The sequence below is a fragment of the Marmota monax genome, unplaced genomic scaffold, assembly GCF_021218885.2.
Source record: "Marmota monax isolate L192 unplaced genomic scaffold, Marmota_monax_Labrador192_F-V1.1 WCK01_AAM20220418_F8-fsc00041, whole genome shotgun sequence".
Taxonomy (NCBI): domain Eukaryota; kingdom Metazoa; phylum Chordata; class Mammalia; order Rodentia; family Sciuridae; genus Marmota; species Marmota monax.
The window spans coordinates 14,731,520-14,757,443 of NW_026695238.1; the positions used below are offsets into that span (position 1 = coordinate 14,731,520).

The 25,924-nt window shown below is 58.4% G+C and overlaps 2 protein-coding genes across 5 annotated transcripts; both read left to right on the forward strand.

Annotated features, from left to right (window-relative positions):
• The first annotated feature begins 11,423 nt into the window (after positions 1 to 11,423).
• Prss56 (serine protease 56) lies at positions 11,424 to 16,366 on the forward strand. Of its 2 annotated transcripts, none has more exons than XM_046440003.2 (13): positions 11,424 to 11,532; positions 12,134 to 12,241; positions 12,594 to 12,647; positions 12,750 to 12,939; positions 13,276 to 13,375; positions 13,465 to 13,624; positions 13,809 to 13,951; positions 14,186 to 14,348; positions 14,511 to 14,687; positions 14,776 to 14,934; positions 15,036 to 15,098; positions 15,441 to 15,547; positions 15,951 to 16,366. In XM_046440003.2, exons 1-13 carry the CDS (start codon positions 11,424 to 11,426, stop codon positions 16,242 to 16,244), a joined length of 1,827 nt encoding a protein of 608 aa, XP_046295959.1. In that variant the 3' UTR covers positions 16,245 to 16,366. The 2 variants fall into 2 exon arrangements, with proteins under 2 accessions (XP_046295959.1, XP_046295960.1); XM_046440004.2 differs by having other exon boundaries at positions 14,186 to 14,345.
• A 435-nt stretch (positions 16,367 to 16,801) lies between these two features.
• Chrnd (cholinergic receptor nicotinic delta subunit) lies at positions 16,802 to 24,912 on the forward strand. 3 transcript variants are annotated; one of them, XM_046439845.2, is made up of 12 exons: positions 16,802 to 16,889; positions 17,152 to 17,297; positions 17,647 to 17,691; positions 18,204 to 18,313; positions 18,432 to 18,587; positions 18,750 to 18,859; positions 19,664 to 19,864; positions 21,092 to 21,203; positions 21,292 to 21,406; positions 22,380 to 22,584; positions 22,672 to 22,790; positions 23,534 to 24,912. In XM_046439845.2, exons 1-12 carry the CDS (start codon positions 16,838 to 16,840, stop codon positions 23,714 to 23,716), a joined length of 1,554 nt encoding a protein of 517 aa, XP_046295801.1. In that variant the 5' UTR covers positions 16,802 to 16,837; the 3' UTR covers positions 23,717 to 24,912. The 3 variants fall into 3 exon arrangements, with proteins under 3 accessions (XP_046295801.1, XP_046295802.1, XP_046295803.1); XM_046439846.2 differs by lacking the exons at positions 16,802 to 16,889; positions 17,152 to 17,297; positions 17,647 to 17,691 and having other exon boundaries at positions 18,232 to 18,299; XM_046439847.2 differs by lacking the exons at positions 16,802 to 16,889; positions 17,152 to 17,297; positions 17,647 to 17,691; positions 18,750 to 18,859; positions 19,664 to 19,864 and having other exon boundaries at positions 18,232 to 18,313.
• Positions 24,913 to 25,924: the final 1,012 nt, after the last annotated feature.

A 25,924-nucleotide genomic window follows, 5' to 3' on the forward strand; every position in this document is an offset into this window, starting at 1 on the left:
ACATAGAGGGACAGAAGCAGACAAAGACTGGGAGGGAGGGGAGGCAGGATGAGAGAGCCTGCACTCACAGGCCAGGGTGCTGTCTGCTGGGGGCCAGAAGGTGGGCCGCCAGAGGGACCCAGACTCCTAGTGGGGGCTGTGACCCCAGCCCACTAAGAAAGGCCAGGCTGGAGGCAGGGCTTTATAGCTGGCCCTTTCACATCCCTCTTCCTGAGCCTGGAGGGCACTGGGTACCAGGGCAGTCCTGGTGGGAGTGGCTTACTGATGGGCAGCGCCTCCAGCCATAAGGAGGGCTCTTATTCCTGGGCAGACTGCTTCCTGGAGGAGAGCGGATCCTGGCCCTCATGGGATTGGAGGGACAGGGGCCAGCACAGAGGGCAAGTTCCAACCCTGAGCTTCTGTCACACTTTGAGGCAGGGCTGACAGGTCAGGGTGCCTCTGAAGGAGATGGAGCCAGCTCAGGGCAAGGTTTGGCAACAATGCTGCCTAAAGACAAGGGGCCAGCAGAGATCAAAACAGACACCCCAGGAGCCACCAGTCCTCTCACTACCTTTCAGCCTCACCTGGCACCCCAAGAAGGCCTTCCCTGCGTGGGTTCAAATGCTAGCTCCAACCTGTGACCTGCTGTCCCTCTAAATAGAGTAGGGTGATAATGGCTCCAAGGGCACAAAACTTCTGAATGGATCCCTTCGTATGCCTAGAACTGGAAGGGCCCATGAACTTCAAAGTTTACTTTTAATTTTATTTCCCCAGCCACAACAGGCCCGTCTGTGTAAGCAATATGACCGCTACAGCAGGGTGCAGTGGCACACACCTATAATCCCAGAGACTCGGGAGGCTGAAGTAAGGAGGATGGTGAGTTCAAAGCCAGCCTCAGCAACTTAGCAAGGCCCTAGAGGACTTGAGATGTGGCTCAGTGGTTGAGCACCCCTGGGTTCAATCCCTGATACCAAACAAAACAAAAGGACAGCTAGAGCCTGTTTCTGCCCCTCCTCTTTCTTCCTCAGAGGGGTCTGCACATGCTCAGAGCTGGGATCCTGACTCACCTAATAAGCTGACAACCTCTCCTGCCTCAGAATCCTCGTCTGCTGAGTGGGTTTCCTGTGAGGCTCAGTGCATTGAGCTCCCCCCTCTCAGCATCACCTGGGCCTGCAACCCGAGCCCTGCCCCACTCAGCTCTGGGGATGATGCCCTCAGACAGCTTCTACTTGGTTTGGTTTTCTGCTGTCACTGTCTTGAAATTGTGTGTGTAGCCCGGGATTGAACTCAGGGTCTCACATATGCCAGGCAAACACTCCACCTCTGAGCTACATCCCCAGCCTTGAAATTCTTAAGAAGATGTTGACAAACGGACCCTACAATCTAGGGTCTGCCCACTTGGGTTGCCCAGAGTCGTGGCGTGATCAGGGAGGGGGTGATTGGATACAAGGAGGGCCAGTTTGGGGGTAAGTGGGTACACAGTGGAAATATCACGGCGTGGGCAGAAAAAGCAGTAGGTTCATCTCTCTGAACCCCAGAAAATTCCAAGGCAGAGCAGCTGTGCCCTTCTACTGAATAGGCCTGCGAGCGTGGGGTTGGGGGCTTGTCCTGGAGAGAAGCGCTCCTGGAACCGGCTTCCGCCCATGGTGACCCGAATAGCTGCAGTCACTGAGCGCTCCCTCCAGCTGCCCCAAGATCTCCCCTGAGCTGCCCAGCGGTGATGTGGTCCTCTGTTTGGGGCCAGCCCTCAACCTGCTGGGCCCCCGAACCGCCCGCACTGCGTCCCGCTGCCCCCCACTGCCCAGCCCTTCAAGGCCTGCGTCTCGCACGCAGCCACCAGGAGGCGCCCCAGGCCGCAGCACCCGCGGGGCCGGCGTCGGGAGGCGGGGCTGCCTTGGCCGCGGCTGCACGCAGGCGGGCGGCGCCGGGCAGCGCTTGCCGCGGGGTGATCCTCGCTCCCTCCGCAGTGCTCGGCGCCTCTTGCCCCCTGGCCTCAGCCCTCTGCCTCCTCTGGCTGACCCTCGCCACACTGTGGGACGAGTGTCCCACCGGAGTCCTGCCCCTAGGTGCCACTCCAGCCCCCTTCTTGGTCAATTTTTCTGGTCCCTCCGGTTCCCGCCCACAGAGTCGCTCCGGGCCACACTTGCTGCGGACTCTTTCCTCTGAGCCTCCACCCCTCCCGGTGCCCACGCCGGACTTGTCCAGACTCGGGTCGCCCGGCCTGGGGGCAGGCCGTGGGGGCGCGCTCTCTCGGGACCAGCTCCCTCCTCGGGCTCCTTCAGGGCTGGCTGATGTTCCACCTGGAGCCCTCTACCCTTCGGGAAGAAACTCGTTTAAAAGGTGTAGCACATACATCCGCATGATTCAAAAGTCAAAGCAATTAAAAATAAAAATTCTTTTTTTGGGGGGGTGAGTACTAGGGATTGAACTCGGGGGCACTGGACCACTGAGGCACATCCCTAGAGACAGGGTCTCACGGAGTTGCTTAGCACCTCGCTAAATTGCTGAGTCTGGCTTTGAACTCATGATCCTCCTGCCTCCGCCTCCCGAGCTGCTGGGATTACAGGTCAAAATTAAAATTCTGACATTCCCACCCCCTGGTTTCCCACCACACATACCCCCAGAGGGGCGCTTCCTGTGTAGTCTTCTAAAGAAAACGATGTGCTGTTGGAAGGAAGGAAGAAGAGAAGGCTGGGTGTAGCTCGGTGGTAGATCTCTTAGCACAAGGCCCAGGGCTGGATCCCCAGCACTGCACACCACACGCATGCTTCTTCATAGCACTCATCCATTTGAAGTGACTTGCCTTCTTTTTAATGATTGCTGACCATCAGCCCATAAACTCCAAGAGGGCAGGGATTGTACCCTGGTCCAGCTACCATGAACTGGAGAACCATAGACTTTATTCTGCCTTTGTTGTCTGGGACAGCCCCCTGGTGCTGGGCACCCTAGTAGGTGCTTTGCATGGTATGTGTGTCGGGGGGGTGCTCAATTGGGCCTCTCAACACTCTGTGAGGGAGGTACTGGTATTCACTCAATGGAACAGACGAGGAGACAGACTCGGAGATGGGCGGTGATTTGCTCAAGGCCTCGAAGCTGGCCTGTGGGAAACTCTTTTGCCCCTGCCCCTATTCCTTTTCTCAAGGCCCTGGCTTTACTTCTGCCCTACTGTGGTTCATGGGGGAACCTCAGGCCCAGGTGAGGGCTCCAAGCTGAGGATCAGACCCCTCGGTACCACCTGAAAGGATGGGGAATAAGCTGGGGCTGGCCCAGGTTCACAGGGCCCTGCGGGCCTCCAGAGCCAGGCCCCTGTGCAGTGGCAGCGCAGAGCCATGGTGGCTGTGGTGGTCACACAGTTGTCAGAACCCCGTCCTGGAGGCCCAGCATCTCTGCTGGCTCTATGCCTGACTGTCACTCTGTTCCCCAGCGGCTCCTTGTGGTGGCTGCCCGCCTCCCTGCCTCCCATTAATCATGTGTGCAGGATTTATTTTCTCCAGCAATTGATTTCAGCAAATGCAATCTGGGTGTGCCCGCAGGTGGGCAGGATGCTCTGTTGCTGCCGGAGTCACGGAGCCTGGCTTTATTGTCAGGCTGACAGGCATGATTCTCCAGCTGGCACCCCCACAGCAGATGCCAGGCCTGGCCAGGACACTAGGGACCCTGGAGACCAGCCCCACCCCCACATCAATATGAATCCTGGGGTCCCAAGAGGCCTGGAAGGTGCAGCTTGTCTCACTTTTTTACTGGGGTTTTGCCAGCCCCACCTAGGGGAGGTGTGGGGAAGGTCAGCCCCCTCTGTCCCAGCCTTAAACAGGCACTCAGAGGTCTTTTCTGAGGATTCAGGTGGTGGCTCTTTTCAATTTCCTGATCTGGGGAGGATTTTGTCCTTCCTCCTGAGCACCCTACCCCCAACACCGCCAGGCAGCCCAGCCCTGGTTCCTTTGTCCGTCACAGAGGGACCCATCAACTGTGCAAACCTGCCCCCAACGCCACACCCACAAAGCAAGTCCTCCTTTCTCCCGCTCCCTGGTCCCCTCATTATCCTCTGCCCCTCGATTTAGGCTGCCTGATACAGCAGCCTGAGGCTGAGTAAAGGACATGACTCTGAGGCCAGGCAGGAGTACAGGCCTCTTCAGGTCCCCAGTCGGTGCTCCTGGTTATCTGCCCACGTTCAGCCTTGGAAGCAGAAAGGGAAGGGGCTGGGGCTGCAAAGGGAGGGCTGCCCACCTGCCTGGCCCTGGCCCTCACTAAGCCCTTTGCAGCCCACATACATGCTCTCCACTGCTTTGGGGTTCCCAGGGACCCAGGTTCTAGCCTGTGGGCACCTGTCTTCTCCTTTTCTGGGATCCCCCAGACCCAGCCTAAGGCTCTGGCTCCCCAGCTTGTCCTGCCCAGCTGGGCCACCTCTAATGCTGCAGATAATGCCTGCTGTTGTGAAGCCATTACCCTGCAAATGTACCGGCTTGTGTGTGTGTGTGTGTGTGTGTGTGAGAGAGAGAGAGAGAGAGAGAGAGAGAGAGAGAGAGAGAGAGAGAGAGAGCGCGCACGCGCACAGGGACAGGTTGGCTGCAGCAGGCAAAGTGCCCTGTTTAAGCCTCCCTCACTGCTGTAATTGCCTTAGGGGATTTATTGGCTTTGTGTGCCCGCCCTGCACCCTCCATGGCCTCCCTCTGGTGCCTGCCCTGGCTACAGGGCTCTGCTGGACCCTGGGCAAGGGGGGCTGGAGCTCTAAGCAAAGCCTGGATGTGCCAGCTGGAGAGTGGGTGAGGCCTCAGTGAGAGGCCCCTGGTGGAGGTCCAGCCCCTCCTGCCCTGTGCCTGGGAACCTAATAGAAGGGGGAGAGTGGCTGGGGCACCCCAGGAGGGCTCCCAGACCTCTGGGGCTCTGAGGTGTCCAACCCATCTGGGGTGCAAGATGCAGAAGGGACTCTGGGGAGACTTTTGTGGGCCTGGGGCCCTGGTTTCTCATCTTTCTCTCCCTCCAGGACTCTGGTCTCCCAACATCTGCTGTGTCTGCCGTGGGCAGACCTCTACCCTTAGCTGTCATTAAAGCTGCTCTCCCTCCCTCCTCCTGTAACTCCTTCCCCCATCTGCCTCACAGCAAGGTCTCCCTCAGGATGATCCAACCCTCTGGTTTCCAGAACCTTCCACAACCTTCAAACTTTGTGTCAATACCTTGGCAAACTGCTGCAGGTTTTGTAGTCAGGAGCTCCCAACCGTGCTCCAAGCCCTGCAGAGTGGACTCAGGAGGCAGGGTTGATGGTCAGGGGTGTGACCTTTAGCAGCATGTTTCATCTCTTTTCCCATTTTTGGCAGTGTGGTCTTGGTCAGTCAACCCAACCTTCAGAGCCTCAGTGACCTCATCTGTAAAATGGGTCTGACAATGTCAGACTTAAACAGTTATGGTGAAGGTTTCATACATCGTAACTTCATGAAATGGCCTTTATTTGACGACATTAGTAAACATTTTTGGGGTGAAATATTGCATAAACAAACTCTGTTGTTGATAAGATTTCCACTAGGTGTCTGCACTATTTTTTTTTATTTTTTAAATATTGTCTAGTTGTCAATGGATCTTTATTTATTTATATGTGGTGCTGAGAATCGAACCCAGTGCCTCACACATGCTAGGCAAGTGCTCTACCACTGAGCCACGACCCCAGCCCTGCACAATTTTTTTAATACCTTCAATGTTTGATATTTGTATAAATGCTACCTAATAATTTTAGAGAATTCAAGCAATACAGGAAAGCACCAAGAAGGAAGCAAACCCCAAAACAAAGTAACTGTAAGTCTCAATTGCAGCTTAATATTCTCAATATTAAATTGTTACTAGTGAATAGCCACCATGACAAAAATCTTTTTGCATTAACATAGATAGAAGTTTAGGCACAGATTGACAGAACTGTTTCTATAAGGAGGGGGTCTTCGTGAAAACTTTTAATCAAATTTATTAAAGCTAATTTTAGTCTATTTAACAAAAGAAAATGAAAGGAAGTAAGCCTGAAGGGGACCCTGGCTCCAGGGAAGGTCTCTTCTTCACGGAGATGTTTCTAGAAAGATCGTGAGATGTTAACGAAATGTCGACCAAAGAGAACCTGTGATGTAGGAAGATGTGTAAGTACGTAACAGAGATAAAAGCGGCTAAGTTAGCAAATTTCAGAGACACAGCCAGGCTGAGAAAAGGGAAAGAAAAAGAGATCATGCAAAGGATAAATAAAAGGAAGAAAAGACGATGACGACGAGGAGGGAGACCTGAGGGAGAAGAAAAGGAACTGGCAGGACTGTGGTTCGCATTCTTTCAATCACAAGGTTAAACAGGGGTCTTTGGTGGCAAGGGCCGTGGTCTAGATGCATTCGTGACCTGCGGCCAGTGTCCAGGATATTAGGTGAGAAGGGAGGGGGAAGCGGGGGCTCCTTGGCCACTGGAGCCTTGCATGCAGATTCCAGGACCAGCCCCCTCTCCGAGGCCCTGCAGCCTGCGGGGACATCCCCTGCTCCCCCTCCCAGGCAGCGCCCTTGCCTCTCCAGTGTCCTCTTGAGTCACCAAGTGAGGCTTCCTTTTGCAAGGAAGCAAAGCAGAAAACCAGAAAGACCGGCAAGCCCAGGGAGGCCCATGAGCAAGGTAGCCCTGCTCGGCCAGCCTCTAGGGCGGGGCTGCACACACCTGGGCCCCCTCATGACCTTACTCTCATTTTCTGGGCTCCTCCATCTCCCTTGATGCCTCCCAAGCTCAGGCCCAGTGCCCTCCCCAAGCTCATGCAGGGAAACAGGGTCCTAGCCACTCCCATACATTTACAAAGTGACCCGGAGCACTGCAGGAAGACCCACTCACTGACTCTAACCTCCCAACGGGCTGGGTGTTATTATCCCATCTCCCAGACGAGGTCAGGGGAACATGAGGTCAGGGGAGAAGTCTGTTAGTTTCCTAGGGCTGCTGTCACAAGTTAACACCAGCTGGGGGGCTTAAGACAGAGGCCAGAGGCCTGAAATCACCAGTCAGTAGGGCCCTGCTCTCTCCAAGCCTCTGTGGGAGGTTCTGATGCCTTCTGGTGCTGCTGGCAATTCCTGGCGCTCCTTGACTTGCAACTGTATACCTGCAGGCTGTCAGGCTCACGCGGGTGCAATCAACCCTAGACTCAAGCTCTGAATCTCAGCCTGAGTGGCCTCTCCTCATAAGAAGACTCACGGCAGCCTCTCCTCATGCTTCAATGCATCAGAGGCCAGCGAATGGCCACTTTGTGCCTAGGAGGCCCCTCTGGTGGTCACAGAACTGGCAGAGCTACAGGTGCCACTGTGCTGATTAGGGACACTGCCCCAAAGGCAGCTGGGGTGATCTTGGGTAGGTTTCCCTCCCACTTCTCTGTTGCCCATTAGAATAGCCCAGGAGGTTAGGGTCCTAAGTGGGGGGGCAGACAGGGTCCTTCTCCAGAAGGACACCTGTAGAGATGCTGCATAGTCATTTCTGCCCAAGGGTGGCAGCCTGAACCTCCCCTCCAAGTTCTACAGGCCCAGGCTCCCCATCCTCGGAATACAAGAGAAGGTGCCGGGGCTCACCCACCTGGGCCCACAGGAACTTCCTGCTGGCCTTTCCAGAGAGTGAGAAGGCCTAGGGTTCTTCCTTCCCACTCCCTCTCCTTGAAATGGGAGGACTGGGGCCAAGACTTTGTTTCTGCCTGTGGGAGAAACTAGGGAAACCGTTGTGACCTCAGAGGACAACTTGGGGTTCAGGGAGGGCCTGCAGGTGGCAGATGGGTCAACTCTGCTCCCAGACAGAAGACCTGGGACCTGGAGGGAAGGTGGCAAGTGGGGGGAGAAGAGAAATCATCACCAAAAGTTCTTCCAGGTCCCTCTGTGTCCCTCCCACCCCCTCCCTCCCCCCACACACACACACACACACACACACACACACACACACACAGAGCAAAGAGAGGACATGGGACCAGCAGGAGATGGAGGCCAGACCGACTCTGAGCTGCCTTCTTTCCCTGCAGCTGGAAGTAAACCTGTGAAGTGCTGAGAGCACGCAGGCCCCTCAGAAATGCCGTGTCTTGAGCCAGGTGCAGTGGCAGGCACCTGTAGCCCCGGGAGGCTGAGCTTGAGCCTGGGTAACCTAGCAGGATGCTGTCTCTTTAAAACAAATGAACAGATGCTGCTTCTCTGTCCCTGACTCAGTCTCAGAGGGGAGGAATGCCCAGACCTGCTGAGGATGGTGGCCCTCGGCCAGGCAGAGTAGGTGTGGGTGTGAGAGATGGAAGCCTAATGGGCCTCTGTGTGGAAGGGGAGTCAGCAAGGAGGACAGACCTCAAAAACTGGGCTGAGGTTGAGGCCCAGGGGACAGAAGCAGCCTCTAGCAGGGAGAGGGCCATTTAGCACATGCACAGGGTCAGGCTTGGGTCCAGGTGTGTGTGTGTTGCAGGGCAACTCAGGGATGGGACAGACAAGGCCTGCTGCCCTGCTGCCCTGCTGCAGTAATGACCAAATTCACAACGGCAGGGGGCTCTAACTGGTTTGTGGAGATTTGAAATAACTTAATTTTCCCAGGTACTGCCCTGAGCCACGCTGGTCAGAGATCCCCTTCCCAACGTCAGGTTGGATTCAAAGCCAGCTCTACCCACAGCTCTAACCTTAGATCCTTCTCCCTCTGGGGGCTAGCCAATGGAATCAGTCTCTGCCTTGATTCCAAGTCTTCTCCCTTCCCCCAGCTCAGTCAAGCTTCAGAAGCTCTGATTAGGGATGAGATGGTGAGTAGGGGTCCCTCCTTCACCCTGGGTTCTCTGGTGTATGGTGAGAGGAAGGAGCACTGGGCTCTGGACTAGCGTGGGCCAGGGGGTCCCGTGGCAGCTCAACTGCTGTCTAGCCAGGCAGGTGCAGTGCCCACGGTCCCAGCCTCCCACGATGGAAGGCTGGCTCAGGGCTGCCCTGGGCACGAGGCCTGTTCTAGAAAGTCCTGCCTTGGTTTAATGCTTTGCTGTCTCTGTCTTGAAAAATCTTAAATGTTGGTCCAGAAGCCCTGCATTTTATTTGCACTGGGACCCCCACAAACTCTGTGGCTAGTCCACCTGCCCCACAGGTCTATTTTAGCAACGTGCTGCCAAAGACACCAGACCATTCTGGGTTTTGTTACCCCATACTTCAGGGTTCCCAAAAGCCTGAAGCCACTGGTCTCATTCACACTTGGGGGTCAATTATGGGATTGCCTTCTGCAAATACTGAGGGACCAGGAGCCTCACAGTGGGGTCTAGACGTCCCCTCCCCACTTAGCAGTCCTCACCACACCTCCACTCCAGGAATCCCTGGCTGGTCATTGAGCCTCTGGCCACAGTGAGCTCCAACTGGACACTGAAATGCCATCCTCTTCCTCTCGCCGGAGAATTCCTTGACTCCTCTGCGGATCCAGCCCTCCTGTCCCACTGGCTGCAGAAGTGGAGGTAGGGGTTGTGCTGCTGCAGAGGCTTCTCTCCTGTTCACTTGGGAAGAGGGGCTGTGGGGACCTGCTGGGTTCTGACAGGGGCCTTGAGCCCGCCACTAGGGAGAGGTTGGATGCCCACTCACCTGGACTGTGAGACACTACACCCCTCAAAACAGGCAACATCCTGCAATGTAGAAAAGACTGCTCTGTGGAAGGTTACATGATAGAGAATAAGAGGAACTACAGGGACAGTGACTCTCTCCATCACATCTTGGGGCAGAAGCAGAGAAGGAACACGTGCCCACAGGTTTAACAAGATGACTTCATAAGGTATGGATCTAGATGCGATCTCAAGAGGTGACCTGAGGTGGAGGATGGAACTGACCAGGACCTGGGGGTGAGGTATACACAGAGGAGAGAGCAGGGGGCCCTCACATGAGAACAGGAAGTGGACAGAGGAGCCAGAGCATGCAGGGGTGGCGTTTGGGCAGAACTGCAATCCACGCTGCCAGTGGCAGTGACTGGGTTCTTACCTTGAGTCAGGGCAGAAGGGATGGTAGGCAGAGCCCACACTTCCTGGTCTTGCTGCGTCTCTGACCTTCTGCCCTGAAGAGGAGTTTGGGCAGAAGGGAGGTGGGGAGGCAGAGAGGCAGGGCAGAGGCCCACATGTGCTCTGCTGGGGTCCAAGCAGCTGAAGGGGCAAATGCAGGCTGTGTTGAGCTCATACCCTCTCTGCCACGAATTTGAAGATCATGGATAAAAAAAGATACCCTGTAAGATAGACAGAGACTCAGGCGATTATGAGTGATTTCCAGCATTAAAAAACCCACATAATCCAAACCTAAACGGCTTTTCCCGACATTCCTGATGGGGTACTTTCTTTAGGAAGTGTAGTGGTAACTGGGGAGGGACGAGGGACACATATCCTAGTGTGCGGGGAGATGTTGACAGCGCTCTGCTTCTCAGGGTGCACTGATTCTTGCGTTTAAACACTCCCACCAAAGTGGCCCTGGGCTTACCAGCACTAACTGGGGTGCCAGGTGTTTTTCTGGCCCCAGGCTTTTTGCAGGACCAAAGGGCACACCCTGCCCCAGGTGGTGACTCCATTCCAGGAGAGCTGCTCATTTGTGGCCCTTCCTGACAGATTCCCTCCTGCCAGATCAGGGTCACAGCAACTGAGAACAATGCTGGACAGGCTGAGCAGGCAGGGACAGGGGTCTGGGAGAGCGTCAGAAGCTGCTGGGGCCCGTGCTCCCCGAACTGGGCCACTGTGGGGCCTTTCATCTCCCGCTTTCCTCTCTGGGCCACTCCAGTGCCCCCCGCCCTTGCTTCTTCCCACCCCACCAGCCCCAGTGCGGCAATTACGGCGTTAATTAGGATGCTTTGATCATCTTTAGAAATGGCCACACTAGGCAGGGACGCTGCCAAGCAATTTGGGGCAGAGGGGCTGGAAGCTTAGTGGCTTCCACAGGGGGTGGGGCTGCTGAGGACCCCCAGACCCCCCCTGCCCTCCTCCCTTCAAGAGTATCTGCCCCCAGCATAGCCGTAGACTCCTCAGGGGGCACAAGCAGATGGGGATCCCCCCCTCCCAGCCCCTGCCCACTAGCCCCCCTCTGCCTGGCCCTGGGCCCAACCGTCAGCTCTTCTCCCCTGTCTCAGCCCCTTTGATGGAGCCGCAGAAACAAGGGCTCCTTTGACAGAAGGGGGGCTCAGAGCCGGAATGATGAGGCTTCAAAGGTGAGGGTCGAGCCCACTACCTCATTCCCTCCCCCAGTCCTGGCCGCCCTCCCCCTTCTGTCCTCTATATAGCCCCCACAGCCCCATTTCCCTGCGGGCTCCTAGGAGGTGAGGGCCAGGTGAGGCACAAACCAGGGGAAGTGGGGCATTTTGATGTAAGGAACAGGGTCAGATGATTTGAAGGACAAAAATTCTGTGCCCAGGGGCAGAAAGGCAGTGGGTGGCAGACAGGATAAGCACGGGCAGGGTAGGCCCCAGAGGGAAGAGGACGGGGTCTCCTGCCCCAGCTCCTGGTCACCATGCTGCTGGCTGCGCTGCTGCTGCTGCTGCTGCTGCCGCCCCGCCCAGACCCCTGGTCTGCCTATGGGCACCCGCTCTACATGCGCCTGCCCCCCAGCACCCTGCAAGGTGAGCCTGGGCTGGTCTGGGGGAGCGACTGAGGTGGGAGGGGCATAGAGGAAGTGGGGTTCCTGGTGTGGAAGGCAAACTTGTCACCCCCTCATCAAGGCCTTTGGTGACTTCTCCCCACCTCCTGAGAGAAGGGGCCAGGAACGGAGATACAGAGAGGAGAGGAGGAGCAGATAGGCCAAAGGCATCAGGAGAAGGCTCCAGACCTAGCAGACAGCAGGGAAGTGCTGCAGAGCACTCCGGCTGTCTGGGCCCAAACACGGGCAGGTGAACCACAGCCGCTTCCTGTCGATCTGCCTGAGTTCTGGGATATTTATATCTTGGGGTGACGGTTTTCCTCCTACGTTTTTAAGGACAAGTGCTTTGGAGAGATTCCAACCAGTTTATTTGAATTAAGGAGATCTCTCGGGCTGAGAATCTGAGACCATCTGCTTTGAGGCTTGGGCCTGGGGCCCTGGAGCATTCCTTCCCCCCACCCCCACCCCCAGGCCCTCTGGTAGCCCAGCCTGCTTCCCTGTGGTCCCCCAAGGCAGGGCTCAGGGCTGGGGCAGACTAAGACTCTGCCCCAACCATGCTTAATTTTGTGTCCATGTCCCAGCAGTTCTGTCAGCCCAGGGGACCCAGGCACTGCAGGCTGCCCAGAGGAATGCCCAGTGGGCAGTGAAGCGGGTGGAGATGGAGATTCAGCACAGACTGCACACCTGCAGAGGTGGGCCACTCACGCCCCTCATTACCCTGGGCTCTCTCTGTCATCCCTCTCCCTTATCTCCAGACCCCCCTCTCTTGGGGACAGACACTGCTGGGGCTGGAACCACACTACTTATAGAGTTCTCTCCAAGTGGAAAGGGCATACCAGCTTGGGGCGCAGCATATGGAAAGGCAGGAGGTGGGAACAGGCTGGACTCACCTGTGACTGGTGAGAGATTCATGGCTGCTGAGAACCTGTGGGCTAGCAGGTGGGGTGCAAAGCAGGTAGAAGAGCAGAGGGCGCTCAGGCCCTGCCTAGGGAGGAGGAGCCACAAGAGGGTGGCAGTGAGGTTCAAAAGGCTGTTTCTCAGCAGGACCTGGACACCCCAGGCCTCAAGCACCCCTCCTCCAGGACCCACCTGAACCAGGTGAGGCTAAAAAGGCTCAGGGGGCAGGGCAAAGAGCAGGGTGGGCCTCTACGTGAGGACAGCTTGAAGTTGTCCCTCACGATGTTACTTCTGCCTTTCTAGGGTCATGTGGTGAAAGGAGCCCTGGAGCTGCCAACGTGTCGCGGGCTCATGGACGCATAGTGGGGGGCAGCGCGGCTCCCCCCGGGGCCTGGCCCTGGCTAGTGAGGTTGCAACTCGGCGGGCAGCCTCTGTGCGGCGGTGTCCTAGTGGCAGCGTCTTGGGTGCTCACAGCGGCGCATTGCTTTGTGGGGTATGTTGGTGTTCCTCGGCACCTGCAGACCTAAGTCCCCAACCGTGGGTCCGGGACTAGCCAGAAGACTTGAGAGAGAGCGGGTCTCTGCTGCCCCCTGGCGGAGGCCTGTCCAGGTTCAAGGAGCCGGCACCAGACAAGCCAGCATGCAGACCCCAGCCCAGGGCATTGGCCTTACCTGGAGGATGGCCCTCCCGCCTTCCCTGCCCCCGCCCCACCCTGAGGAGGATCAGCCAGGGTTGCTGGGTGGTGCGGGTGCGCTCGGTGAGGGTCAGGCGCTCCAAGGGGCCTCCTGCGTCCTTGTCCTTGCTGTGATCAGCCCCGCTCACTCTGCAGCGCTTCGAATGAGCTTCTCTGGACTGTGATGCTGGCTGAGGGGCCCCGGGGGGAGCAAGCCCAGGAGGTGCCAGTGAACCGCATCTTGCCCCACCCCAAGGTGAGAGATCAGTCCCCAAGCCCGGAGCTGGAAACAGGACCCCAATTCCATCTTCCTTGACATTGTGCTACTCCCTCGTCCCATCCCAGTTTGACCCGCAGACCTTCCACAATGACCTGGCCCTGGTTCAGTTGTGGACGCCCGTGAACCCCGCGGGTCCCGCGCGCCCCGTGTGCCTGCCCCAGGGGTCCCGGGAGCCCCCAGCCGGCACCGCTTGCGCCATTGCGGGCTGGGGAGCCCTCTTCGAAGGTATTGAGCGGGCAAGGCGGGGATGAACCAAGGTGTGTGGGGGAAGAATGAGGGCCGAGGGGATGGAGTTTGGGAGGCCAGAGTGTAAAGGCACACGGCAAATTATTGCCCAGTCTTAAGGGAAGGAATCAAAGAGGACAATGGGAGGGGCCTCAACCCTGAACCCCTTCCCTCTTCCCTGTAGACGGGCCTGAAGCTGAGGCGGTGAGGGAGGCGCGCGTCCCCCTGCTCAGCGCGGACACTTGCCAAAGAGCTCTGGGGCCTGGGCTGCGCCCCAGCACCATGCTCTGTGCCGGTTACCTGGCCGGGGGCATCGACTCATGCCAGGTATGAGCCCAGACTGATTGGAGGGCTTGGCTTGGGCGGCTTTGCAGGGGCAGGATGGCCTCCTTTCCTCCTGGAAAACTGCTATCACTGAGTTTCTCTGAGCAATTATGTCCTTATAGCTAAAATGGGTACAAAAGAGCTCAGAGCAGACAGACCCTTCCAGGTGTAAGGTGGGCTTGGGGTGGTGGTGAATGCAGTGAGCTCTTCCTTTTGGAGCTCTCTCCTGTACCCCAGGGTGACTCTGGAGGGCCCCTAACCTGTTCGGAGCCTGGCCCCCACCCCAGGGAGGTACTCTTTGGAGTCACCTCCTGGGGAGACGGCTGCGGGGAGCCAGGGAAACCTGGGGTCTACACCCGTGTGGCTGTGTTCAAAGACTGGCTCCTGGAGCAGATGAGCGGTGAGCGCCCCCTTCCAATTCCCTCCTCCCCACAGTGCTCCGCGAACAGCCCTGGGACAAGTCTGCCCCCTCCTCACCCTAGCGTTGGTCCCTAGCTCCCAAAGGGCTGCACCGAGGGCTGGGAGCAAACATAGGGTGAGCTGGCCTCTGCCCGGCCTGCAGCCGCTTCCTCCACTCGTGAGCCCAGCTGCAGAGAGCTTCTGACCTGGGACCCGTCGGAGGAGCGACTGGCAGACGCCGCCCGGCTCTGTGCCTTCTACGCCCGGCTGTGCCCGGGATCCGACGGCGCCTGTGCGCGCTTGGCTCACCAGCAGTGCCTTCAACGCCGACGGCGATGCGGTGAGTCGGTTCCCCCGGCAGGGGCAGCGCCTGGGACGGGAGGCCTGGCCGCCTCTGACCGCCACTCAGACCCTTGTCCTTCCCGCAGAGCTGCGCTCTCTGGCGCATACGCTGCTGGGCCTGCTGCGGGGCGCCCAGGAACTGGTGCGCCCTGGGCTGCGGCGTCTGACCCCCGCCCTGGCTCTCCCTGCTCTGTGGCTCCGGCGGCCTCCGCGGCACCCCGTCCTCGAGCAGCGGCTACACTCAGGTACCCCGCGCCCTCCAGCCCCGCCCCGGCCCTGGGCCCCAGTCCTGCGCGGCGGAGCCGCTTTCTCCAGCTGACAGGTCCCCTAACCCTGCCTTCCCCAGGATCCAGGGCTACGGGACTGTGGTTCCAGAAGCCGAGGCCAGAGCAGCGCGGGGCGACGAACAGTAAGGACGCCCCCCGCCGGCCTTCCCGAGGGGTGCAGCCTCGGGGCCGGCGGAGCCCAGAGGGGCTTCAGGCGTGGAATTCTGTGCTAGGAGGGGTTCCCCATCCGGCAACGTCGCAGGCTCTCTCTCCCCTTGGTCCCGGTGGGGCGGACGAGTTAAGCGGAGAATTATGGCTTTGGGTCCTCATCGGCGTCAAAGAGCTACTCCTCCTTGCGTGGGTGTTTAAGCTCTCCGAGCCTCAGCTTCCCACCTGTACTGAGCAGAGGATGGCTGCCCCCGGGACCCTGACCCTGGGCGGGAGGCCGACTCCCTGTTATTCCAAGGCCTCTCCCCTCTGTGCAGGCTGCCCTGGGCTGGAGCCCCTGAGACAGAAGTTGGCTGCCCTTCAGGGGGCTCATGCCTGGATCCTGCAGGTCCCCTCAGAGCACCTGGCCATGAACTTTCAGGAGGTAGGTCCCCAGGCTTCCTAGACTCCTTCATGGTGACGTGGGAAGGCTGGCATGAGGCGGGCCCTGAGACAGAGGAACAGAGTCCAGCCCTGACAGGTGGAGGAAGGAGGGACATTCACCCCACTGCAGGAGGTAGAACCCAGCCCCCAGCCCGGAATGCCCCTGCCCCGCCCCCAGGGGGGCCCAGGGAAGTGGATGGGGGACCACTGTGTGTGCGCTGGGGCATGGTGGGTATAAGCAGAGGGAGTGGAGAGGCGTGGGGTGAGGGCGCATGGGGGTGCCACTGGGTAGAAATCAGCCAGGCCTGAGTCTGGTGAGTTTCTGGAGTCCAGGGGGAGGGGCTGACTCCCATTGCCTACTTGGGCCTGGGTTTCTGGGTCCCTGATTACCTCGTCCTCTACAGGTGCTGGCAGATCTGGGCTCCAAGACACTGACTGGGCTCTTCAGAGCCTGGGTGCGGGCAGGCCTGGGAGGCCGGCGCGTGGTCTTCAGTGGCCTGGTGGGCCTAGAGCGGGCCACACTGGCTCGAAGCCTCCCCAGGCTATTGGTGGAGGCCCTGCAGGCCTTCCGCCTGGCTGCCCTGGCAGAGGGAGAGCCCGAGGAGCCCCAGATGGGTGTGAGGCCGGATCCAGGGCTGGGGAGGAAGGAACACCACGCACTCCACCCTCAGGTTCCCCCTGCCAGGCAGCCATGGTGAGGACCTGCTGCTCCCGGGCTGAGGGAGGCAGGAATCATCGCAACAAGCCAACAAACTCACCGCCCCCTTTGGCACGGGGCGGGTGGGGTACTGGGTCTTCCCAGGAGTGCCATCAGAGAATTGCCGCTGCTTTAATAAATGCTATTTATATTCTGTGGAGACTATTTGGAGCTTTCTTGGCTGGGGAAGCAGTGGGTGGGCATTAGATCTGGGGGTGGGCAGAGTTTCTGGGAGCAGTTGGCAGAGATCACAGAGAAATGGGAGAAGGGGCTGCTAAGCCCCCGTCTGAGCATACACTCTGTCTCCTGGGAGGCGGCAGCTGGCCTGCCTGTCACTACTCCCCTCCACGGCTGACTAGTCCCACCCTTCCTGCTCCTCTGAGAGTCCTGGCCTGGGATCTCAGCCTCTCACTCTTGGGCTCCGGCCCTGGCCCTGGCTGTCCATCCCCACCCCCTCATCACCTGCCTTGAGGTGTCAGATTGCATTTCCGGCTGCCTCTTCCCCTGGGCCCCCACCCCCACCCTGCACCTGTCCCCTCTGCCTTCTGCCCTCATTCCACGGCCCTGCAGGGCACACACAGACAAGGGGACAGGATGGAGGGCCCTGTGCTGACACTGGGGCTGCTGGCCACCTTGGTGGTGTGTGGTAAGGGCATCACCCCACCCTGGGGTCCCTCGTGCACCCACCTGGACTCCCCCTGCATGGCCCCCTGCTTGGGATCATGCCCAATTCCCACTCCCACTCTGCCATCTCTGCCTGGGAGGGGCCGACCTCCAGGGTCCCCATGCCCAGGAGGTGGTTGGATCCCCTCTGTTCAGCCCAGCCCGATGGCCCAACAGGATCTCAGGGCCGCTTCCTTCCTGGGCCCCCTACCCAGTGCCCGGTTGCCATCCCTGGCCCTCCCCAGGCAGCTGGGGCCTGAACGAGGAGGAACGGCTGATCAGGCACCTGTTCACGGAGAAGGGCTACAACAAGGAGCTCCGGCCGGTGACCCGCAAAGAGGAGAGTGTGGACGTCTCTCTGGCTCTCACTCTCTCCAACCTCATCTCCCTGGTAAGAGGCCCCTCCTGGGCTGGGCTGGGGAAGGAGGGTAGCTTCTCCAGTGCTGGATAGCCGTGGAGGAAGCTCACCTAGGGCAGCTTCCTCCCTGGAGACACACTGTCACCCCCAAGCCCTGTGTGCTTCCAGCACTCCAAGGCTGGTGTCCCTTCCCCTCCAGCTTCAGTTCTGTGGCCACCATGCCACACCCATGACCTGCCCTCCTGCTCCCTGGCCTGCCTTCCCACCCCTGAGGGCCTGGCTGCCAGGGTTCCCTGGTTGCAGCCACATGAGGTACCGGGTGGATGTGCGCAGCAGGTAGAGACGTGTCCCTTTGACAGACAGCCCTCCTGTCTGATTTCAGAAAGAAGTGGAGGAGACCCTCACTACCAACGTCTGGATAGAGCACGTAAGGAGAATGCCCCCCTCAGGGCCAGGAGTGGGGATCCAGGGCCCAGGGTCCCCTGTGCTCTCTCCCACTAGGGGACCTCTAGTTTGCCCTGGATACTGTCTCCCAGAAGGGCTTAGTGCCTCCCTACAGAGAGACCCCAGGCCCAGATGCCCTTCTCTCCCACCTAGACCCCTGCTAGCTCTGATGGCAATTTCAAGAAGATTAGAATGGATCTTTGGGGAAATTGTCACTCTACTCTGATTTTTATTACAAGACACTCTTAATAAAAGTGTCAGAGCTGTCAGAAGTTCCTAATACAGAAACAAATAGGAAATAATACTCCTTACATTGTGTAGTGCACATTGTAAACAGCTGTTTGTGACAGACCTGAGTCCTCACTTTTTACCTGCCTCCCTCCTCATCTGCCACAGTTCCCAGGTCCTGTTCGGTCTTTCCTGATGGAAGTGGGAGTGATGAGGAAGGCTGGACAGCAGCAGAACCCACTGCTGACATGCTTTTTGGGCTTCCAGGGCTGGACAGACAGCCGGCTACAGTGGGATGCTGAAGAATTTGGGAACATCAGTGTCCTGCGCCTGCCCCCTGACATGCTGTGGCTTCCCGAGATTGTGCTGGAGAATAAGTTGAGTGGCGCCTCCCTTTCCTAGGCATTCTCCCCTTTCCTCCAGCCCCAAGTTCTCCCCAACCCTGCCAGGTCTGAGCTTGTCAGTGCTCACAGTGACATGTGTCCCTGTCCCCAGCAATGACGGCTCCTTCCAGATTTCCTACTCCTGCAATGTGCTGGTCTTCAACTCGGGCTATGTGTACTGGCTGCCACCCGCCATCTTCCGCTCCTCCTGCCCCATCTCTGTCACCTACTTCCCCTTCGACTGGCAGAACTGCTCCCTTAAGTTCAGGTGCGCCCACCTCTCTAGCCCCTCACCGCCAGGGCCCCCTGGGCAGGCTGGAGGAGGTGAATGATCAACCCCCACCCACCCACAGTGGCCCTCTGTTCTAACCCTCTCACCTCAGTGGCCCACTGCGGCTGCAGGTCACCCTCTGTCCACTGCTCTCCCCAGTTCACTCAAGTACACGGCCAAGGAGATCACCCTGAGCCTGAAGCAGGAGGAGGAGGATGGCCGCGCTTACCCCGTGGAGTGGATCATCATCGACCCGGAGGGCTTCACAGGTGCTGGGAGCAGCGCGGGGTGTGGGGAGGCCCTGTGACACACTCAGGAGTAGACACAGACCCACCGACACCTCTCAGCCACACACCTAGGACTCGGACGCTCATGACAGACACATCTCACCCTTGGAGGACCACACACCCAGTATCACACAGGACACCCAGCGGCAGAGCTGAGCGGGCACAGCCGCTGCCCCACCCAGGGCAAAATACTCTTCTGGGTGCAGCAGGGGTCGCTGAGGATGGGTGTGGCCCACAGGAGGGGTGGTTGGTGGACACCCCAGGGGTGTGGTGGGGGAGTGGGCTGTGACACCCGATGGGGTGACTGTCACCCCCACCCCCTGTCTTGACCAGGCTCAGATCTATGGGGCCCACTGCTTACCCCTGACCATAGGGTCCTGCCCATCTCAAGGCTGGGACATCAAGGGAGGCCCTGTTATCCTCAAGACCCAGGGGGAGGAGAGGCCCGGTTGACGGTTGACGTCAACTGAGTTTCCTTTTGACATGCGCAATAGCTGGGAAGTCTTTTTTACTCCAGCTGCACACAGTCTAGCTGAGACGCGCTCCTTATTGACTCTGTTTGGCCTCAGCTTCAATTTTTCCCAGAGGGGAAAAAAACAGTCACAGAGAAAATGTCCCCTGGGGACAGACACCCACCAACACAACCTGAGACCTCCACGCCTCCCCACCTCTGACCCTGCGCCCCGGGCCCCTCACTCCACCAGCTCTCATCCTGCCCCTGAGGCCCCAGTCCCTGGGACCCCCCCGCACCTGGCCTGATCCCAAGGTGTCAATGTCCACCCTCAGAGAACGGGGAGTGGGAGATAGTGCACCGGCCAGCCAGGGTCAACGTGGACCCCAGTGCCTCGCTGGACAGCACCAGCCGCCAGGATGTCACCTTCTACCTCATCATCCGCCGCAAGCCGCTGTTCTACGTCATCAACATCCTGGTGCCCTGCGTGCTCATCTCCTTCATGATCAACCTGGTCTTCTACCTGCCTGCCGACTGTGAGCTCCCCGCCCGGCCACACCCAGGCCCCCTGAGGCCTCTGGGGCGAGGGCCTTCCAGCACTGCCCCCTTGTTTCCCCCGGGGCCACAAGGTGTCACTCCTGGAGGCCCTGCCTGGGGCACCCGGCCTGAGGGCCAGGAGGCCAGCTGGGGGAGGCCCATGGCCCACTGAGAGCCCCAGTGCCCAGGGCAGGGGCCCACTCTGCCTCTCTCAAGAAGCTTTCCAGGGGCCCCGGGAGAGTGGCCAGGCAGAGACCAGGCCTGTCAGGGTCACTGCTTTGGGCCTGGCATCCAAGAGGCCACAGCTGTTGACCCAATGAGTGGGCCAGGGGCCTCTGGGAGGCTGGGATGCGGGAGCAGAAGATCAGCCTGGGCTCCTGTGGCTCCAGGAAGCAGTAATTTTACAATTTCAGGACATTCACCATGAGCCACCCAGTGCCTGCCTGCCTGTGGCAGACGGTGAAGCCACAGGCCTGGGTGGTGGCCCTACTGGGGGACCATTCTAAATGGTGGTGGGGGCAGGATTCCCGGAGGAGGTGGAGTTTTGCCAGACAGGACCACTGTGGGAGCAGGTGCAGGGGGGAGGGGCGGGGCTGGGGCACATGTGACCCTCCTGCCCAGGAGCTCAGGTGGGCAGGGCAGGGCAGGGCAGTGCTGGCTGGGTCCTTGCTGGAAGGGTGGCATGTTGGGTGTCATCGTGTGCCGTGCGGATGTCCCAGAGCTTTCTGAAGGAGGGCGACACACGCAGCTCTGTGATTCAGAGGGGTAGCGGGGTGTCAGGGGCTGGGCTAGCAGTGATGGTTGGGGGTTTGTTTTGTTTTGCAGTGCTGGGGGGTGGAACCCAGGGGTGCTGCACCCCCAGCCTTTCTTTTTTTTTTGAAACTGGGTCTTGCCAGCCTCGAACTGGCTATCCTCCTGTCTCAGCCTCCCTAGCCACTGGGATTCCAGGCAGGTGCCATGGCACCTGGTGACAACTAGCATCCATTCAGCACTTGCCTGGTATTGACACTCCCGTGAGTGTTGAGAAAACAGGCACAGAGCAGTTAGGCTACTTGTTCCAGGCCACCCCACCAGTAAGTGGCAGAGCTGGGATCTGAGCCCAGGCACTGCAGAGCCACAGTCTGATGTTGATCAGTCACCATGGCCTTGTGAACAGTGGTGGCAGAGCCACTGTGGTGGGCCCTATGGCTGGAGGTCTAGGGTTCCAGCCAAATCTGGCTCCCCAGGTGGCGAGAAGACGTCCGTGGCCATCTCGGTGCTCCTGGCCCAGTCTGTCTTCCTGCTGCTCATCTCCAAGCGGCTGCCTGCCACGTCCATGGCCATCCCCCTCATTGGCAAGTGAGTGGCCCACGCCTGGCTTCGCCCACTTCCGGCCTGGCCCTGTGTGCCCGCCGCCCCCAGGCTCCAGGCTGCCTGTTGCCCACAGGTTCCTGCTCTTTGGCATGGTCCTGGTTACCATGGTGGTGGTGATCTGTGTCATCACCCTCAACATCCACTTCCGAACACCCAGCACCCACATGCTGTCCGAGGGCGTCAAGAAGGTGAGTGCTGGTCACAGCCAACAGCTGGAAGTGGTGCAGGGCCAAGCTCAGGAGAGGGGTCAAACAGGGGCGGCGCCAGCCTCCGCTGCAGGCCGAACCCTGAGAGGCCAGGCAGGGAAGCACGCAGCCTGGTGGGCTTTCTCTGACGCTTAAGAACAGGCAAAAACAGTCTTTTTCTTTTTCTCTTGTGGCACTGGGGATTGAACCCAGGCTTCAGGCAGGCTAGGCAAGCCCAGTACCACTGAGCTACATCTGCAGCCCTTCCAAACCCGGCTTTGATGATAGAAGTCAGGATGGTGGCTCCCTCGGGTGGGAAGGGATTGAGAGAGGGGCATCTTTGGGGACAATGCTTGCTATTGTGTCTGGGTGGTGACTACACAATTGAATGCAACTGTAAAAATTTATCCGGCTGCCAGGCATCGTGGCGCATGCTTATAATCCCAGCTACTCAGGAGGCTGAGGCAGGAGGGTCACAAGGTCAAGGCCAGCTTGGGCCACTTAGACCCTGTCTCAAAACAAAAATAATAAGGGCTGGGGATGTATCTCAGGAGTAGAGCACCCCTGGTTCAATCCCCAGTTCCAAAAAAATAAAGAGAGAAAAAAGAAGAAGGTGGAGACTGGGGTGCAGGTGCTCAGGACAGGGCTGTCCTTGCCTCTTAGGCACTGCAGGGCCATCAGGCTGTTCTGGGACGGCCTACGACTCTTTGCATCTTTAAGTATTTAAAGGGAAGAGCTCAGCATTTGGGGCATTGATCTTGCTGTTTTGTTGGTAGTATTTATTTTCAGTGACCAAGTTTTGCTCTGTGCTGTGAGTAATGAGGGGAAATTAGTAGGGGATTAGGGAAATAAGTGACAGGGTCAGGGGAAGGAGCAGCTTGTGGCAGCCAGAAATGGGAGACACAAGTATGAGGGAGTGTGAAGGTCACCCTGCATTTGTGAAGCAGCCTTTCTTGTATCCTCTTGGCCACGGAAGCTCTTCCTGGAGACCCTGCCAGAGCTCCTGCACATGTCCCGGCCGGCAGAGGACGGGCCCAGCCCCGGGGCCTTGATCCGGAGGAGCAGCTCCCTGGGCTACATCTCTAAGGCTGAGGAGTACTTCTCACTCAAGTCCCGCAGTGACCTCATGTTTGAGAAGCAGTCCGAGCGGCATGGGCTGGCCCGGCGCCTCACCACTGCCCGTGGGTCCTTGGTGGCTTTGGGGCATGGGCCATCTATGGAAGGTGACAGGGCAGGCCTCACACATGCCCTTTGGCTCATGTCCACAGGCAGGCCCCCAGCAAGCTCTGAGCAAGCCCAGCAGGAGCTCTTCAGTGAGCTGAAGCCCGCTGTGGAGGGGGCAAACTTCATCGTTAACCACATGAAAGATCAGAACAGTTACAACGAGGTGAGCGGCGCGGGCTGCAGCGCGCAGTGTCCACGTAGCGCACTGGCTGATCGAGCGTGTCCTGCCTTAAGAGGTGCTGCTCCCCCCACATCCACACCCCGACTTCGATGGGGGAGTCCATGGTGGGTACGGATCCCAGGCCTGTATTCCCGTCTAGCTGCCCAAGCAGCACACCGGCCAGGCATCCGCAGGGACACACATGGCTCCATGGTCCCGCCCTGGCCAGGCCATACTCTGAGCATTTCTTGGGTCCCTTCTTTCTCCCACGGCTTACCTTTTCTGTCCCTGCCCAACCCCAAGCCTGCTACTCGGGACAGAGCCAGATAGGCCCAGCCATATGTGGTTGTTTACTGTGTGTAACTTTAAAATTCTCCCTGGAGAAAGTCTCGTCTCCAGTTTGTGGCCTGGAGCTGCCAGGAGCAGCTGGGAGCACTCCAAGAGAGCAGAGGGACCTGCCCATGTCCTCAGGCCCCTGAAACCCTGCAGTATATCAGCGAGGGTGGCTGTGGTCTCCTCCCCCAACAGACACAATGACCAGTCCTGCCTGTGTCCAAGGGGCCTAAGCCCTTGCTGGGGACCATGCCAGCACATCCCATCCGTCCTATGTGCTGCCAGCCCAAGACGTCCTCACAGACACGTGGAGGCCAGGCCAACACTTCTGTTGCTGGGCCCTGCTTGGAGGTCCCCCCAGACCTGCAGTCTGAGGACCCTCCTCACCTCATGGTGTCTGCCCCCTCCTCCAGGAGAAGGACAGCTGGAACCAGGTGGCCCGCACAGTGGACCGCCTGTGCTTGTGTGTGGTGACGCCCGTCATGGTGATAGGCACAGCCTGGATCTTCCTGCAGGGCACCTACAACCAGCCTCCACCCCAGCCTTTCCCCGGGGACCCCTTCTCTTATGACCTGCAGGACAAGCGCTTCATCTAGGGTGGCCCCGCTGGGCAGCGTTGTGGACAGTGAGTCAGAGAGGAGAGGCCAGCTCAAGCCCTGGGCTGTATCTGCTTGTCCTACGAGGCTGGGGCCAAGGTCAAGGCAAGGCCCGGAGCAGCCCCTGCTCAAGAGCAGGAGCCACCTATGTGGGCTGAAGGTAGAGTAGGCTGGAGGGTTTGGGGAGACGAGGAGGCTTGCTCAGGGACCAAGGATGGTGTCACTGCAGCCAGCCTCAGGGAAAGAGTGCTATGAGGGTCCCACAGACGGTGCCCTTCTCCGCCTTCCCTCCCCAAGGGGGCAGAGCAGGCAGGACTCTGGGCCTGTGCTCCCGGCTCCCCCTGCTCCCCCACCTTCAGCTTGGGTTTCTGAAGGCCCAGCTGGGGCCGAGGGTGAGTGTCTTCCTCTCTCCCGGGCCTGGGGAAGGAGGTCTTCTGCAGGGTGGGAGCAGCAGGGTCCAGTGTGATTTTTCTAGTCCTTTCTGCTGTAGGTGCTGTGGGTCTCTCCAGGAAGCCGGGGGCTGGTGTCAGAGGGCTGGTCTTGGCATCCACCAGGGTCCTGGTCTTCCTGAGGTCCCATGTATAACCCTAGAGTGCTAGATCTCGGACCCCCTGGAGTGAGTGCTGCTCCTCCTCCCCACAGTAGGGTTGCCAGGCAATCTTTGGGACATACTTACTCTAAGCAATGATTCATTTTTATCTAAAATTCATATCTAACCAGGCAACCTGTATTTGTATTTGCTAAATGTGTCAATCCTCTCCCAAAGGGAACCCCACTGCCTCCTATCCCAAGGGCCAAAGGCTGATGCTGTAGGAACCCTAGTCGTGGTTGGCCCACCTCCAAGATAGTCCAGTGACCCCTACCTCCTGGCATTCACACCCTGTGCAGTCGTCCACCTGGAAGCTGGCTGGTGTGTGTCACCAGCGGAATGAGGCGGAGGTGATGGTAGGTCACTTCTGGGATAAGGTCATAAAAGGCACAGCCAGTCCCGTTCACACACAGTAACTCACTCTGGGGAGCCATCTGGGAAGCTGAGGCCCTGTGGAGATGCCCACATGGCAGAGAACAGAGGCCTCCAGCCGACAGCCACTGAGTGAACTTGGAAGTGGATCTTCTTGCCCCAGTGAAGCCTCCAGATATCACAGCCCCCTGAAAGCCCCTGAGCCAGCTGAGCTGCTCCTGGATTCCAAACACTCCAAAACAGTGTGCAATAATAAATGTTTGTTGTTGTAGGTGACAGAGTTTGGGGTAATTTGTTACACAAGGAGTGTGACCTTGACAGAGCTGCAACTCAGCTCTTAGCCTCAGTTTTCTCATCTGTAAAATGTATGTGTAGTAAGTCCCACACATGGGTGTTGGGAAAGTTGAATTGGCTAGTAGGGGTGTTTATATTCATTTGTAGGCCTCAGGGGGCTCCCGTGAGAGGACTGTACCCAGGTCTCGGGCATCCAAGCCTGGCACAGTGACAGGGAGAGGACAGGAAGGTACAGTGGGCCGATTATTCACCCCTTTATGCACAGGCTTTGGGTTGTCAGGGCTCAAGCCATCTCCCTCAGAGGAGATTGGTGACCTCAGCAGGCCACAGGTGAGCTTCTCCATCTTTAGCTGTGACCCTTTAAAGCCAAAGCTGACTCTATTTACTTCTGCCTTCCACAAATTCAAGGTGCAAAACTTCATTTTCTCTGAATAAGAAAACCAGTTTAAACTCACACAGGTCAGCCAAGCAGGAAGTCCAGGCCTTCCCCAGAATCATCCAACAATTCAGGGAGGATCCCTGATTCCTGCACGGAGATGAAAGAGGGCCCGAATCCAGGGAAATGCAGTTCTCCCCATGGCCACACGGTGGCGCTGTTAGCAGTGGGTCTTAGTCTAGCCTCCAGGTGTCTTCAGCTGGGTCACCTGCTCAGATTACTGTGGACCTTCAACAGAAGACAACTCCAGAATGCCACACAAGAGGTCTCAGAGGTGGGAGGGGGCCATTGGCATTGAAAACTCCGGGGGAAGTGGGTTTCACAGACAGATGCTCAGTGAGAACAAAGCCCATCGGGAGGCTGAGGCAGGAGGCTGAGTTCTAGGCCCGCTGCGCCACTTAGTGAGACCCTGTCTCAAAATAAAGGATGCCTTTTGTACCATTTTCACCAGCAGCATCCGCTTCCCCAGTCCTGACCGGTCCACCCTGGTTGACATGGTACTCCACCTCCTTCCCTG